At 42.4% G+C, this 17,806-nt stretch overlaps 1 protein-coding gene across 4 annotated transcripts in view; it reads left to right on the top strand.

Moving 5' to 3' along the window:
- LOC126210181 (uncharacterized) overlaps positions 1 to 17,806 on the top strand; it is a 178,254-nt gene that overhangs the window by 118,827 nt on the left and 41,621 nt on the right. Inside the window, exon 1 of one of the 4 annotated variants that reach the window (XM_049939344.1) lies at positions 9,573 to 11,100. The exons of 2 other annotated variants lie outside the window; for them this stretch is intronic. In XM_049939344.1, coding sequence (XP_049795301.1) covers positions 9,939 to 11,100 — 1,162 coding nt within the window. In that variant the 5' untranslated portion in view covers positions 9,573 to 9,938. Of the gene's footprint in view, positions 1 to 9,572; positions 11,101 to 17,806 lie in introns of those variants that run through there. One more of the 4 variants, XM_049939343.1, reaches the window with a different exon arrangement.

Below are 17,806 nucleotides of genomic sequence, written 5' to 3'. Positions count from 1 at the left end.
GGTGCGGGGTGTCGGTGGGGTCAGGAGGTTGATGGAATCAGGTGAAAGGTTTTGCAGGGGGCCTAAGGTTCTGAGGATTCCTTGAAGCTCCGCCTGGACATTGGGAATGGGGTTACCTTGGCAAACTTTGTATGTGGTGTTGTCTGAAAGCTGACGCAGTCCCTCAGCCACATACTCCCGACGATCAAGTACCACGGTCGTGGTCCTTTCACGCCGATCACCTGCCACCCTACCTAAAACCTCTTTCCTCATCACCTTAGCCAGCTTAATCCTGACCCACAAATTCTTCACTTTTGAAGGCCAGACATACCAACAATTGAAGGGAACAGCCATGGGTACCAGGATGGCCCCCTCGTACGCCAACCTATTCATGGGTCGCTTAGAGGGAGCCTTCTTGGTTACCCAGGCCTGCCAACCCAAAGTTTGGTACAGATTTATTGATGACACCTTCATGATCTGGACTCACAGTGAAGAAGAACTCCAGAATTTCCTCTCCAACCTCAACTCCTTTGGTTCCATCAGATTCACCTGGTCCTACTCCAAATCCCATGCCACTTTCCTTGACGTTGACCTCCACTTGTCCAATGGCCAGCTTCACACGTCCGTCCACATCAAACCCACCAACAAGCAACAGTACCTCCATTATGACAGCTGCCACCCATTCCACATCAAACGGTCCCATCCCTACAGCCTAGGTCTTCGTGGCAAACGAATCTGCTACAGTCCGGGATCCCTGAACCATTACACCCACAACCTGACAACAGCTTTCGCATCTCGCAACTACCCTCCCGACCTGGTACAGAAGCAAATAACCAGAGCCACTTCCTCATCCCCTCGAACCCAGAATCCCCCACAGAAGAACCACAAAAGTGTCCCACTTGTGACAGGATACTTTCCGGGACTGGACCAGACTCTGAATGTGGCTCTCCAGCAGGGATACGACTTCCTCAAATCCTGCCCTGAAATGAGATCCATCCTTCATGAAATCCTCCCCACTCCACCAAGAGTGTCTTTCCGCCGTCCACCTAACCTTCGTAACCTGTTAGTTCATCCCTATGAAATCCCCAAACCACCTTCCCTACCCTCTGGCTCCTATCCTTGTAACTGCCCCCGGTGTAAAACCTGTCCCATGCACCCTCCCACCACCACCTACTCCAGTCCTGTAACCCGGAAGGTGTACACAATCAAAGGCAGAGCCACATGTGAAAGCACCCACGTGATTTACCAACTGACCTGCCTACACCGTGATGCATTCTATGTGGGAATGACCAGCAACAAACTGTCCATTCGCATGAATGGACACAGGCAGACAGTGTTTGTTGGTAATGAGGATCACCCTGTGGCTAAACATGCCTTGGTGCACGGCCAACACATCTTGGCACAGTGTTACACCGTCCGGGTTATCTGGATACTTCCCACCAACACCAACCTATCCGAACTCCGGAGATGGGAACTTGCTCTTCAATATATCCTCTCTTCCCGTTATCCACCAGGCCTCAGTCTCCGCTAATTTCAAGTTGCCGCCACTCATACCTCACCTGTCATTCAACATCATCTTTGCCTCTTCACTTCTGCCTTGACTGACATCTCTGCCCAAACTCTTTGTCTTCAAATATGTCTGCTTGTGAGATGTCTGCTTGTGTCTGTATATGTGTGGATGGATATGTGTGTGTGTGCGAGTGTATACCCGTCCTTTTTTCCCCCTAAGGTAAGTCTTTCCGCTCCCGGGATTGGAATGACTCCTTACCCTCTCCCATAAAACCCACATCCTTTCGTCTTTCCCTCTCCTTCCCTCTTTCCTGATGAGGCAACAGTTTGTTGCGAAAGCTTGAATTTTGTGTGTGTGTTTGTGTTTGTTTGTGTGTCTATCGACCTGCCAGCGCTTTCGTTCGGTAAGTCACATAGTGGTTATTGAGACAAATCCAATCATTAACAGTAAGTTATTTGAAGATCAACGAAGGTCACAAAGGTGGCATGAATGCACATTTACAGAAAGTGTTCGAAGTGATGACCATTGGTATCAGTGCAGTGCTGCAATCTTCTTATCATGGACTGAGTGGTATTCCTTATCATATCTTCAGGCATAGTTGGAATGTCTTTATAAACAATGTCTGTTATGAATTACCACAAGAAAAAATCCAGAGGCGCCAAGTCTGGCGAACGATCTGGCCATGACACATCTCCTCCACTTCCAATCCAACGATTTGGGAATTGTCTCTGCAGCTGATTTCTACCCATCAGTGAAAATGTGCCGGACACCCATCATGTTGAGACCACATTCTGTTCCTTGTTTCTAAAGGTATTTCTTCCAATAACAGATCTAATGTTTCTTGCAGGAATGTGGTGTACTTCCTACCATTAAGATTTCCTTCAATGAAATAGGGGTCTATAATTCTATCCTCCAGAATCCCACACCATACATTCACTGGCCGCGGTTTATGGTGTGCAACTTTCTGCAGTCAACATCGATTTTGAGTTGCCCAATAATACATGTTATGCAAATTAACATTTCCATGGTTCTTAAATGTAGCCTCGCCAGTAAATGAAATCAAACTAATGAATGTGTCATCCCTCTGAATCTGAAGTTGAGCCCATCAGCAGAATTCAATGCGACGCATTGTACCAGTTAATTCTGGGTGAAGTCTGATATGGTAAGTATAATATTTATGGCGATGCAGAACACGTAAAACACTTCGCTGGCTCGTGCCAGATTCCCTTGCAATTTGATGCGAACTAACAGAAGGATCTCGAACCAAAGTGACAAGAGTATCAGTTTCCATTTCCATGTTTGTAACATTCCTTGGACTGGTATGTTTCTGATGTGTTAAAGATCCAGTTGTTCTCAATTTACCATACACACATTTAAATGTACATCGTGTAGGGTGAGAACATTGAGGATATCTTTCAGCATATAAGTCTCTAGGTCATACTTAATTTTGTTGGCATTCTCCATAAATGAGAAGCATATTCGCTTGATTCTACGACAGTAGTCTTACCATTCCTATTGGTGTTGTATTGCGAAACTGTCAAACAGTGTTTACATGTCAGTGGTACAATACACGAGATAGAATTGTCAGAGCATGTGCTTCGATAAGTGCCGATGTGATAAGGAATACCACTGCATTGATACCAATGGTCATTACTTCGAACACCTTCTGTAAATGGACGTTATTGCCACCTTTGTGACCTTCATTGGTCTTCAAAGACCTTACTGTTACACATCATTAGATTTGTCTCGACAGCCGCTATCAGAAAATAAGTAACAAACTATAGCATCCCATTTAAAAAGACAAAGTTGACCTTCATATCTCTAAACCGACCCCACCTAGCAACAAAAACCCATCATATTATGACCCTCGTTGTCCCATGCAACATTTGTCCCACAAACTTTTCAGTTACTGTCATACTTTTGGAGTTATTCTAGGTGGCAATAGTTAGTGACTCACCCTATATACTGGAGAACTTAAAGACCTGTTTAATATGAGCCTTAAGTGCTAAACAGAGTTGACGTCCTCGAGTCCAAATATTCTGATTTAATTATAAGAGAAGTTACTTGAAAGAAACTGATTTAGCTTATTTGTCTAGGGATTACCAATTTTCTGGTCAATTTCTAATCTTGGTCACATCTGCTTCAAACCATTATGCCAGTGGCACAGTAGTATTGTGTAATAACAGTGCAGTGACTATCACTTTTCCTGTTGTGATGTACTCGTTATTTTCAATCAAAATTTTATACTGGGGTCTTGTGATCTGGTTGTGTTGGTGGATCAACATTTCGTCAAGTCACATAACAAGATTAGAAGCCTTTCAGTTTGTCCTTCAACTTTTCCAAACACTGTTTTGAAATGCCATTTTTAAATACTATTGATTGGTGTAGTAAAGAAGGCATTAAGGACAGCCCTAATTTCCACATACGTTGAACTTAATTCTGAATATTCATATTCCCATTCATATGACATGCTTAACAGCCGGCCGAAGTGGCCGTGCGGTTAAAGGCGCTGCAGCCTGGAACCGTGAGACCGCTACGGTCGCAGGTTCGAATCCTGCCTCGGGCATGGATGTTTGTGATGTCCTTAGGTTAGTTAGGTTTAACTAGTTCTAAGTTCTAGGGGCCTAATGACCTCAGCAGTTGAGTCCCATAGTGCTCAGAGCCATTTGAACCATTTGACATGCTTAACAATCTAAATGTGATGCTTTGCAGTCACCATACCACAAATTTTATCCATCATACTTTCTGAAACTCACTAAACCTATACCACATTTCAGTTTACTTATTCAGTTGTAAACATTCTTGAGATAACGTGCAATCTCTCTATGACCTTCGTGGTTGATCAGGTTACCTGGACAACTACATACATTTTCTTTAAAAAAATATTTAAAAAAGCACAATACTCGTCTCTGCCATTTTATTCAAAACATTGTGACTTAGGGCAATGAGAAATGGACTTTCAGTGTGAAAAAACAGGGTTGCGCAGCAAACAATAGAGATAGATACAAGGTGACTTGGCTAAATGAGGACAAACTGCAGAAAATTATCCCTGAGATGATAAGGAGCGAAAAGATCACATAACCTGAAGTTAGTTCCAAGGGAGGTATACCCACTTGAAAGAGAATATAAAAAATCTTTGACAGTGGCTCCATTATTAGTCCTGGGGAGGTAGCCCAAAAGCATGGGGTAAGCCAGATTCATATTCTTGAGGGGGAAAAAACGTTGTTTCACAAAGTGCCTAGTATTCAGCGCAATTTGGTCTATTGATTATTCATAGATTTTGAAACACATCCCTGTTGGTTTTTGAACATATTCTATTGCTGAATGAATCATTGATTTTCGAATGTGTGCATAGTGCACATTGTGTCTCTGCCCAGGAAATCCCTGTCATATCTCGAAAGTAAATTTCCTGCAAACAGAATGGGATGGGGCTATACGAGCTAAGTGCAATAAAGCCGAACGGGTGAATGCCAATTGCTGTTTATGTGGTTGACTGGGTTTGCAAATGATCAGCGTTGTTATAATTACCAGCAAAATCCATAGATTCAGACTACCAGACTGAAATAAACGACTAACAGGAATAACAGGTAAAAAAGATAATATGTAATCTTCTTGGTGTATCTAAAAAATGAAAATTTGATAGAAAATGTTTGGCCAGATCGCTACACTAGTAATGGCCAATTGTACAGTCCCTCCACCTAAGTTCTATTCTGCGAGTAGCGCGGAAAACACGTTGTACTAACACATAATAACACCTAACTTGACAACAAATGCAGGATTACTAAGCTGTTGATCGTGGCAGGGTTAGTGAAGGTAACCGGAGAATAAGTTTTGACACTGGCAGGAGTAGTTACAGAATAAGTGACGACAAGATTGTTTGTTAGAACGAGGAAGGAGAAGAAACAGGGACATCAAATTGTGGAAGAATATGAAGATTCCAAATTAATATAAAAATTTCATACTACTACTACTACTACTACTACTACTACTACTATGTTTTGCACCGCATCTCATACTTGAGAAGCTGGAGCATATGAATAAAATGTGAAACTATTTCCGTATGTAAAGATATTTGCTTGTAGTAGGCATAATAAGCATTTGACATTGGTATTTCATGAATTATATTCTGTCGTGTTAAAAAACAAAGTGACCGTTTGTGCCAAAACAGTCTTGTTTATTTGGTATGTCTTACAATTGCTACAATATTAGACAGGCCTATTTCGTTTTATCTAGCAGACAGTGACAGAATACACATAATCAGATTGAGAGACCTCACCAGTCTTGGGTACTGTTTGTATTAACAGCTTTTTCAGTATTTGACAGCGACATTTCGGTTTTTCATGTACAAAAACATTTGATGAGGTAATAGATTCTTTCGCAGAAAAAAAAGCACGCCATGTAAAGTTGTAGCAAGGTTAGAGAGAAAAAAATATGCTAGGACTTCAGGATTGAAGAAATGTGTACAGTCTTGCTTGTCACTTGTCATTATTGGTTTCATATATCCTATATTTAATTTTATGATACACAAAAAAAGGAAGTTATTAGCTAATAGGCAATAAAGAGTGCAAATTTTCTGAAGAGTTCTTGTTCTCTGGGTTAAAAATAATCCCATCCAATTTTAATTAATTAAAAAAAAGGAAAGATGGGGCTGGATGTCAAACTGTCCAACTGGAAGCAGGAGAGACACCACAGGAGATTTTAATTTCCACTGTTCTGAATATAGTTTGATGGTATCCATTACAAAATATTATACATTTGAATTTCATAGAGCGAAATACAATGACATGTGATAGAAGAATGCTGTGTAAGAGGCGTGGCACTGCACTTTGGCACACTTAACACCAAATAACATGCCTTACATTTTCTCTATCACATCAGACTCTACAGAAAGATGTGCACTACGAAATGAACATATTTTTGAAAAGTGTGTGATGATGTGACTTACCAAATGAAAGTGCTGGCAGGTCGACAGATGCGCAAACATACACACAAAATTCAAGCTTTCGCAACAAACTGTTGCCTCATCAGGAAAGAGGGAAGGAGAGGGAAAGACGAAAGGATGTGGGTTTTAAGGGAGAGGGTAAGGAGTCATTCCAATCCCGGGAGCGGAAAGACTTACCTTAGGGGGAAAAAAGGACAGGTATACACTCGCGCACACACACACACACATATCCATCCACACATATACAAACACAAGCAGACATATTTAAAGACAGGGAGTTTGGGCAGAGATGTCAGTCGAGGCGGAAGTGCAGAGGCAAAGATGGTGTTGAATGACAGGTGAGGTATGAGTGGCGGCAACTTGAAATTAGCGGAGATTGAGGCCTGGTGGATAACGGGAAGAGAGGATATATTGAAGAGCAAGTTCCCATCTCCGGAGTTCGGATAGTTTGGTGTTAGTGGGAAGTATCCAGATAACCCGGACGGTGTAACACTGTGCCAAGATGTGCTGGCCGTGCACCAAGGCATGTTTAGCCACAGGGTGATCCTCATTACCAACAAACACTGTCTGCCTGTGTCCATTCATGCGAATGGACAGTTGGTTGCTGGTCAATCCCACATAGAATGCGTTACAGTGTAGGCAGGTCAGTTGGTAAATCACGTGGGTGCTTTCACACATGGCTCTGCCTTTGATCGTGTACACCTTCCGGGTTACAGGACTGGAGTAGGTGGTGGTGGGAGGGTGCATGGGACAGGTTTTACACCGGGGGCGGTTACAAGGATAGGAGCCAGAGGGTAGGGAAGGTGGTTTGGGGATTTCATAGGGATGAACTAACAGGTTACGAAGGTTAGGTGGACGGCAGATAGACACTCTTGGTGGAGTGGGGAGGATTTCATGAAGGATGGATCTCATTTCAGGGCAAGATTTGAGGAAGTCGTATCCCTGCTGGAGAGCCCCATTCAGAGTCTGATCCAGTCCCGGAAAGTATCCTGTCACAAGTGGGGCACTTTTGTGTTTCTTCTGTGGGAGGTTCTGGGTTTGAGAGGATGAGGAAGTGGCTCTGGTTATTTGCTTCTATACCAGGTTGGGAGGGTAGTTGCAGGATGCGAAAGCTGTTGTCAGGTTGTGGGTGTAATGGTTCAGGGATCCCGGACTGTAGCAGATTCGTTTGCCACGAAGACCTAGGCTGTAGGGATGGGACCGTTTGATGTGGAATGGGTGGCAGCTGTCATAATGGAGGTACTGTTGCTTGTTGGTGGGTTTGATGTGGACGGACGTGTGAAGCTGGCCATTGGACAGGTGGAGGTCAACGTCAAGGAAAGTGGCATGGGATTTGGAGTAGGACCAGGTGAATCTGATGGAACCAAATGAGTTGAGGTCGGAGAGGAAAATCTGGAGTTCTTCTTCAATGTGAGTCCAGATCATGAAGATGTAATCAATAAATCTGTACCAAACTTTGGGTTGGCAGGCTTGGGTAACCAAGAGGGCTTCCTCTAAGCGACCCATGAGTAGGTTGGCGTACGAGGGGGCCATCCTGGTGCCCATGGCTGTTCCCTTTTAATTGTGGTATGTCTGGCCTTCAAAAGTGAAGAATTTGTGGGTCAGGATTAAGCTGGCTAAGGTAATGAGGAAAGAGGTTTTAGGTAGGGTAGCAGGTGATCGGCGTGAAAGGAAGTGCTCCATCGCAGTGAGGCCCTGGACGTGCGGGATATTTGTGTATAAGGAAGTGGCATCAATGGTTACAAGGATGGTTTCCGGGGGTAACAGATTGGGTAAGGATTCGAGGCGTTCGAGAAAGTGGTTGGTGTCTTTGATGAAGGATGGGAGACTGCATGTAATGGGTTGAAGGTGTTGATCTACGTAGGCAGAGATACGTTCTGTGGGGGCTTGGTAACCAGCTACAATGGGGCGACCGGGATGTTTGGGTTTGTGAATTTTAGGAAGAAGGTAGAAGGTAGGGGTGCGGGGTGTCGGTGGGGTCAGGAGGTTGATGGAGTCAGGTGAAATGTTTTGTAGGGGGCCTAAGGTTCTGAGGATTCCTTGAAGCTCCGCCTGGACATCAGGAATGGGCTTACCTTGGCAAACTTTGTATGTGGTGTTGTCTGAAAGCTGACGCAGTCCCTCAGCCACATATTCCCGACGATCAAGTACCACCGTCGTGTAACCCTTGTCCGCCGGAAGGATGACGATGGACCGGTCAGCCTTCAGATCACGGATAGCCTGGGCTTCAGCAGTGGTGATGTTGGGAGTAGGATTAAGGTTTTTTAAGAAGGATTGAGAGGCAAGGCCATAAGTCAGAAATTCCTGGAAGGTTTGGAGAGGGTGATTTTGATGAAGAGGAGGTGGGTCCCGCTGTGACGGAGGACGGAACTGTTCCATGCAGGGTTCAATTTGGATAGTGTCTTGGGGAGTTGGATCATTAGGAGTAGGATTAGGATCATTTTTCTTCGTGGCAAAGTGATACTTCCAGCAGAGAGTACGAGTGTAGGGCAGTAAACCTTCCAGGAATTTCTGACTTCCAGCCTTGCCTCTCAATCCTTGCGAGTGTATACCTGTCCTTTTTTCCCCCTAAGGTAAGTCTATCCGCTCCCGGGATTGGAATGACTCCTTACCCTCTCCCTTAAAACCCAAATCCTTTCGTCTTTCCCTCTCCTTCCCTCTTTCCTGACGAAGCAACCGTTCGTTGCGAAAGCTAGAATTTTGTGTGTATGTTTTTGTTTGTTTGTGTGTCTATCGACGTGCCAGCGCTTTCGTTTGGTAAGTCACATCATCTTTGTTTTTAGATATATTTTTCCAATGTGGAATGTTTCCCTCTATTAATTCATATCATTAATTTGAACCCAACAATTACGTTTGTTATTGTCACTGTTGCATTTCGAAATCTTTTCTGTCGTCTTATATTCTGTTTCAGTTTTTGCCAGTAGTTTCACTTTGTATTCACCTTCTCCTTTTTACCGTAATCTACTATACAATTTTATCCCGCCTATATATACTCAATAATACGTCACCCACTTCCAAACCATAACCAAAAAAAAATTTTTTTTTCCGCTTTCAACACTACCGCTGCTATAAAATCCCCCATTTCTAGTCCACAAACAGTTCCTTTCACCTATTAAACAACCATTTCGTCTAGTTCTGATAACTTTCGCTTTATTTCCATTTCCGTTTTTCCCACATCACTGATAATTTTTAGCCGCTTCCCACAGGTTTTAACGTCATTATTTCTTCGCCAGACAATTGTTAGCCTCATTTTCATAATCTGCCATCACAAAACCACTCCTTTTAATACATTTACACGCCGTTTTTTCGAAATTGTCCCGAATCTCTCCATCCTTTAACGTGATTTGGCGGCAACACAACCACGTAACCTTTGTGCACATCGTTGTCTACCAACCCAAGTTCACCACAGGATCAACATAGCCCAGCTTTATCCAACACTTTTTCGCCTTTTTTCACAACAGATCTCCAGTTACTTTCTCCAGTAGTTTTCATTTTCATTTCAACCTCATGTTACACTTTCCACCTTCTAATACCATGTCACCCTCACAACACCCCCACAACGACCCCATTAAGTTTTATTTACATTCCCTCCGCAAACATGCCTTCACCCTAGCCAGATTACGCTCGCATATTTTATTTTCTCAGGCTTGTCTGACATTTGGCATTACCCCCAAAGGCCTCACACTTAAAGTTCCCATCTCTGGCTGGAACCCCTCTTTCCATCAGTCCCTATACCAGTTCCAAACTGAACAATCCATTGCCCTCACCCACCTAATCCTTCACCTACACATCAACTCAGCCAATGAACACACCCGTCAACTCCTATCCTTAATAAAAGCCCGCAATCTTTCCTCTCCCACATCCACACCGGCTGTTCAGAGCATTCTCCTACAGGCCAACCGCAAATTAGAACAGCATGCCACCCTTCACCTCAAAAAACTATCCAATCTCCTGGTTTCCCACCTCCGGAAAGGCAACTCACTCACCCTTCACAACCTTTCCAGCAAACCTCAACCTCCTCTCATTGCACACAAACCCAGTCTCTCCCATATACTCAACCTCCCACTTCCAGCTCCACTCCCTCCAAAACCTCAAAATTCCAATCACCACAATCTGGAACCACAACACCCTAATTCAGTAGTTAACCTTTCCTCCAAACCTCTCTCCCAATCCGAAACCTCTGTCCTATCCAAAGGCCTCACCTTCAGCCCCACTCCCAGATTCAACCAAACAGCCCTCGTCAAAGATTTACTGTCCTACACTCGTACTCTGTGCTGGAAGTATCACTTTTCCACGAAGAAAAATGATCCTAATCCTACTCCTAATGATCCAACTCCCCAAGACACTATCCAAATTGAACCCTGCATGGAACAGTTCCGTCCTCCGTCACAGCGGGACCCACCTCCTCTTCATCAAAATCACCCTCTCCAAACCTTCCAGGAATTTCTGACTTATGGCCTTGCCTCTCAATCCTTCTTAAAAAACCTTAATCCTACTCCCAACATCACCACTGCTGAAGCCCAGGCTATCCGTGATCCGAAGGCTGACCGGTCCATCGTCATCCTTCCGGCGGACAAGGGTTACACGACGGTGGTACTTGATCGTCGGGAATATGTGGCTGAGGGACTGCGTCAGCTTTCAGACAACACCACATACAAAGTTTGCCAAGGTAAGCCCATTCCTGATGTCCAGGCGGAGCTTCAAGGAATCCTCAGAACCTTAGGCCCCCTACAAAACATTTCACCTGACTCCATCAACCTCCTGACCCCACCGACACCCCGCACCCCTACCTTCTACCTTCTTCCTAAAATTCACAAACCCAAACATCCCAGTCGCCCCATTGTAGCTGGTTACCAAGCCCCCACAGAACGTATCTCTGCCTACGTAGATCAACACCTTCAACCCATTACATGCAGTCTCCCATCCTTCATCAAAGACACCAACCACTTTCTCGAACGCCTCGAATCCTTACCCAATCTGTTACCCCCGGAAACCATCCTTGTAACCATTGATGCCACTTCCTTATACACAAATATCCCGCACGTCCAGGGCCTCACTGCGATGCAGCACTTCCTTTCACACCGATGACCTGCCACCCTACCTAAAACCTCTTTCCTCATTACCTTAGCCAGCTTCATCCTGACACACAACTTCTTCACTTTTGAAGTCCAGACATACCAACAATTAAAGGGAACAGCCATGGGTACCAGGATGGCCCCCTCGTACGCCAACCTACTCATGGGTCGCTTAGAGGAAGCCTTCTTGGTTACCCAGGCCTGCCAACCCAAAGTTTGGTACAGATTTATTGATGACATCTTCATGATCTGGACTCACAGTGAAGAAGAACTCCAGAATTTCCTCTCCAACCTCAACTCCTTTGAGTTCCATCAGATTCATCTGGTCCTACTCCAAATCCCATGCCACTTTCCTTGACGTTGACCTCCACCTGTCCAATGGCCAGCTTCACACGTCCGTCCACATCAAACCCACCAACAAGCAACAGTACCTCCATTATGACAGCTGCCACCCATTCCACATCAAACGGTCCCTTCCCTACAGCCTAGGTCTTCGTGGCAAACGAATCTGCTCCAGTCCGGAATCCCTGAACCATTACACCCACAACCTGACACCAGCTTTCACATCCCGCAACTACCCTCCCGACCTGGTACAGAAGCAAATAACCAGAGCCACTTCCTCATCCTCTCAAACCCAGAACCTCCCACAGAAGAAACACAAAAGTGCCCCACTTGTGACAGGATACTTTCCGGGACTGGATCAGACTCTGAATGTGGCTCTCCAGCAGGGATACGACTTCCTCAAATCCTGCCCTGAAATGAGCTCCATCCTTCATGAAATCCTCCCCACTCCACCAAGAGTGTCTATCTGCCGTCCACCTAACCTTCGTAACCTGTTAGTTCATCCCTATGAAATCCCCAAACCACCTTCCCTACCCTCTGGCTCCTACCCTTGTAACCGCCCCCGGTGTAAAACCTGTCCCATGCACCCTCCCACCACCACCTACTCCAGTCCTCCTCGCAATACTATGAACTGTCTATATAGTCACTAAAATGTTTCTCTTTCTGTAGTCTTGGCAGTTGTCATATTGTATATTGGTTATAAAATATCAGTCATGTGGTAAGAATATGTTACCATCACAAGTAAATGTGATGAATAGTGAGAGCAGGCAAGATACCATGTAGATGTCTCACACAAATGTAAACAACAAATAAACGGGTGTGAATTATGTTACAAAAAAGGTATAAAAGTACCAAAACTTCAAAAATGGAACACAGCTTCAAGAATGTTAAAAACGTATGTGTTGACAGAGCACAGAGAAATTATGCAATTTTGAAACGTGTTCATTTGTTGCAGCTTATGTGGCCAACTATTATGTTTTCATAATTTCCTTGGGAGTGATCACATTCATACAGACACCTAAATTGGGGAAGGAGGCATGTCTGTCACACGCCAGGATTTCAAATTAGGTATGTCGGTAAAAGATTCCAATTATATGACACAAGTACTGTCACTGATGCTGTGTGTGATACTCCAGACATGTCTCCCAGTGAGGGATTCGGTTGACACGTCTCCTTGTCATCAAACGTTTGCAGTTCCCATTCGAAAGCCATTTCCTTTTGGCTGATAATACAGTAGTTTGGCGGAATCAACCGTCATTATAGAACCCTTCCATAAGCCTCGCTGTTGACATTACACCACGGCACAGCCACACATTTGAATATAGGGAAAAGGAACAGGTTTTTGACACGAGGTGTGACGGTGCTGCCTGCTTTGGTTCTTCATTTGTTGTCCTCGGTGTCGATGTACTGCATTACTACACTGGCTGAAAAATGGATCGTGGAAGTACAACTACTGTCTACTGTAAAAGATTTAGTCGACAGATGCACATTTGCATTTCACAGTCTTTTACTTTCAGTTTTCACAACCCAAATAATACTCAATTATATGGCCAGTGCACTATTGTTTAACTTTCGATAAGCTTCATTAATAGGTTGCAGGCGAACATCCACATACTGCTATAATAGTTTCCTGTTGAACATCTACGAGCAGTAAAACCCTAACCACAAAGTTCACAGTTCTTGAAGAATAGAAAGGTACTTGTGGAGCAGACACTTTCATTGTTTTGACACATGGCCTAATTGTGTTACACTTGTTTCGCAGTTAAGTTGAAGCATTGTTGTTGTTCTAACCAACGCTGGTCTCACATCTGAAACTCGGTCGTGGACTGACTGTCTCAGGACCAACTGTCTCAGGACCAAAAATTGGCCCTTTATATAACCTCACAATAATAGGTGCTGAAACTACACATTGTTCGAAGTTAAATTTATAGAAATTACAATTAAAACTTAACTCATTAAATTAACTGAATACATCAAAAAATTCCGTCTTTTTAACAGTTTCTTCTACTACAAGAGTTAGACTGAATTATCTGTTTAAATTGTGAAATTAACAGATATTGTTATACAAACAATACTTTTGACGGAACTGTTAATTACTTTGGAATTAATTAAGAGCTGGTTTGCTAACATGTAGCTGACTAGAGCCAAATAGATACTTTAAGAATACCAGCATTTCGTCTTCAGAATGTTTACAATTTTTACAGAATTTGTATTTGTTTATATGTCAACAATAGAAATGGGTCAAATGGCTCTGAGCACTATGGGACTTAATTTCCATCAGTCCCCTAGAACTTAGAACTACTTAAACCTAACTAACCTAAGGACATCACACACATCCATGTCCGAGGCAGGATTCGAACCTGCGACCGTAGCGGTAGTGCGGTTCCAGACTAGCACCTAGAACCGCTCGGCCACTCCGGCCGGCTCAACAGTAGAATTTAAGTTACGAAACAGTTACCGATTGCACCCTATAACAAACGATACTAACTAGGCATGGTCAAAATAAATTAGAAAATCAATTACTAACAGAAAACTAAGCACAAAATTAGATCTGGTGTTATTTTCTTTAAAACTGAGAGCCAACCATTCTCTTTTATGAAAATACAGATTACACTCATGTATGTCAATGGTAATTAGTAATAAGTGAAAACATTAATTTTAAGGAGGCAGGTGGCAAAATAAGAGGGGGAGTAAAATTATCCCAGCATGCTTTGTCACAGAGGGAGATTTGAACATAGCTCACCCAATTGCAGTCCAAGACTGTGACCACTTAACCATGATGCCATTGCTCTCTTAGGCTCTACTATATATAACTTCCTGTCCTTGGACCATTCACTGTTCCTATTTCACTCTCTGTCTCAGTACAGTAAACCTTCTTCCTGTTTTCATGCTTGATCAGCGTTCAGGTTTTGACGGGCTGTCCACGGGGGAGGATGTAATGGGGAGTTTCCCTTGTTAGACAGAGGGGTGTTTTATGTTATGTGTACATCATTTCAACCGTTCTTCGGGTGTTGACATTGCCATCTGCCCCTTGATTTGCAAGATACTGCTAAGCTGTGATACCAAAGCACAACAGACTCCTTGACAGCAGGTGTAGATGGTCAATCACGTAGGCGCCTTGGTGACATTCTGCACTCCCCAAATCTGCACGTACATCATCCCAGCACGTGCGCAGTGTGAAATTCTCTGCATACTAACTACCTAAATAACATTTTTACATGGACATCTTTCATTGGCGTGTGAGAAAGAAGTGAAACATGTTATTCTGGATGAACAACATGTCCCACCATACTTTGAACGTGCTCCTGGCCATATGTATTATTATTATTTATTTTTTGCTCTTGGGAATAGTTTCCTGCAGGTTGTTCTCATTTAGCAAAACTTACCTGTATTTTGGGACTTAGTAGAAAAAACGGAAAAACCAACATGGACCAAGGAAAGAAAGACGTAATTATAACCAGAATAAGGATAAAATGCAAGTGTGTGACACACGTAACCTGGCGATGGACAGACAAAGTCTGTTGTTTTATTCCAAAAGTGAACAAAACACCCAGCTTATGGCTTAATGGTGGATGGATTTCTCCACAATGATAAAATTACCAGATAAATTGTAAATTTATATCGGTTATACAAGGAGTAAAACTAATTTCTATGTAGAGTGTTTTTGGTTCAGAATGAACATTTATATTCTGGAGCAAAAATCCAAAACATTTTCTTATTAGATATTGGGCACAAAATTGTAAGTCCTCATATTTTCAGGTATAAACTTAAAGCATACTTCAAATGGGTGCTGTCCCAGGGGTCAGTGTTACAGCCACTCCTGTTCCTTACTTACATAAATGATACGCCCTCTAGTATTGAGGTAACTCTAAAATATTTCTGTTTGCTGATCACACAAGCTTGGTAGTAAAGGATGTCATGTACAACATTGGGTCGGTTTCAAATAGTGCAGTTCATAACCTAAGTTCATGGCTTGTAGAAAATAAACTACTAAATCACCATAAGACTCAGTTTGTACAGGTTCTTACACACAATTCAACAAAACCTGATGTTTTAATGTCACAGAATTGGCATATGATTAGTGAAACTGAACAGTTCAAATTTCTAGGTGTTCAGATAGATAGTAAACTGTTGTGGAAAGCCAACATTCAGGATCTTGTTCAAAGACTTAGTGCTGCCATTTTTACTATTCGAACAGTATCTAAAGTGAGTGATCATTCGACATGAGAATTAGTCTACTTTGTTTATTTTCATTAACTTATGCCGTATGGTATTATATTTTGGGGTAACCGTTCCCAGTCTAAAAGGATATTTTTGGCTTAGAAAAAAGTGCTTCAGGCAATAAGTGGTGTAAGTTCACAAACCTCTTATTGACCGCTGTTCACGAGCCTAGATATTTTGACATTGGCCTCTCAGTATATATTTTCCACACTGTCATTTCTTGTTAACAATGTCAGCTTATTCCCAAGAATAAGCAGCTTGCACCCAGTTAATACTCAGCAGAAATCAAACCTGCATTGGATCAGACTTCCTTAACTCTTGTGCAGAAAGGGATTGCAGTATACTGCTGCAGTCATTTTCAGTAAGCTACCACAAGAATTCAAAAATCTTAGCAGTAATCCACACGCTTTCAAGTAGAAACTGAAGAGTTCCCTCATGGGTCACTCCTCCTATTCTGTTGAGAAGTTTCTTGAAAAATTAAGCTTATTCTTGTAGTAGTGTTGATTGCGTTTACTTAAACTTATGGTTTGACAATTTTCAGGTTCATAAACATTTTATTTTTATCTGTTATTATTTTTGCGTTGTAATTTCGTGTACTGACACGTTCCATGATCTTGGGGATTTGCTCCTCAGTTTTGTCTTGCAGACCTTGACGTATAGATAAATAAATTAGTACCAATATGATATACAAAACTAAGTTTACATGAATTTGCAGACAGATGGCGCGCACAATTTCTCTTCCTTAGGTTGCCTTGATGACTGTGATGTCTGGGTGTGCATTTGGTCACAAAGTTAATAATAAAATACAAAGTTTCCAAGTTGAGAACAAATGGCCCCTGTACTAAATGGGATAAGTGCAAGGGGGAAAGAAAGACAGAAGATACCTTAATATCAAAATAAGAATTCACTTGAGAAAGCTTTAAAATTTCTAGGAGACAGAAGGCTCTAAAGTTTGGGCATATTTCCAGTACTGTAATAGATTGATTTAAAATAGAAAAAAATAGATTTAGGGACAGATTTGGGATTGCGGTGCAGGTCACTCAGACCCCATATTGAAAGGGACTCATGTTTCTGGGCCATAACAACATAAATACTGGCCAATCGATCCCTGTTATTGTAGTTTTACAGACTACCTTTATTAACAACTCGTGTAATGGGAATATTTGGGCCTGGGCGAATTAACAGAAATATTTATATTATACGGGTATATAATTTTACCAATATACATCAGCTAATTGTTGTTCTCGAAATCAGTACATTTACATTTTAAAGCCATCAGAATCAGGATTTTTATTATACTGTAACATACAGAGTTAAATCACAAGATGTAATGTACGGCGACTCATCATTACTGCAACTGCAATTTATGTGTATTACAGAAACAATACTTATTAACTTATAATTTACAGAGACTGTGTGTAGCCTAACAACAGTATCACTGTAAAAAGAGAGAATAATTACTACAGTCATTTATTAGACATTGTTATGTCCATGCTTGCTACGAAACTGGGATGAGAAATTCTACCTTCTGAGAAACAGGAAAAAAGGTGTCTTGCACAAGGCAGAATTTCTCATCCCATCTCGTAAGTTTAATTAAAAATAACGTCAGCCACTTGCTTTGTTGATCAGATTGTCATTAAGAAATTATTCTAAGGAATAATAACATTTCTGTACTAACAATTGTCGTAGTTTTTGCTTTAGTTGTCCCATCTCCATGCTGAGGATTTATTTCTTTTT

Source organism: Schistocerca nitens, chromosome 10, assembly GCF_023898315.1.
Source record: "Schistocerca nitens isolate TAMUIC-IGC-003100 chromosome 10, iqSchNite1.1, whole genome shotgun sequence".
NCBI classification, from domain to species: Eukaryota; Metazoa; Arthropoda; class Insecta; order Orthoptera; family Acrididae; genus Schistocerca; species Schistocerca nitens.
This window is presented reverse-complemented; position numbering and strand designations above follow the sequence as displayed.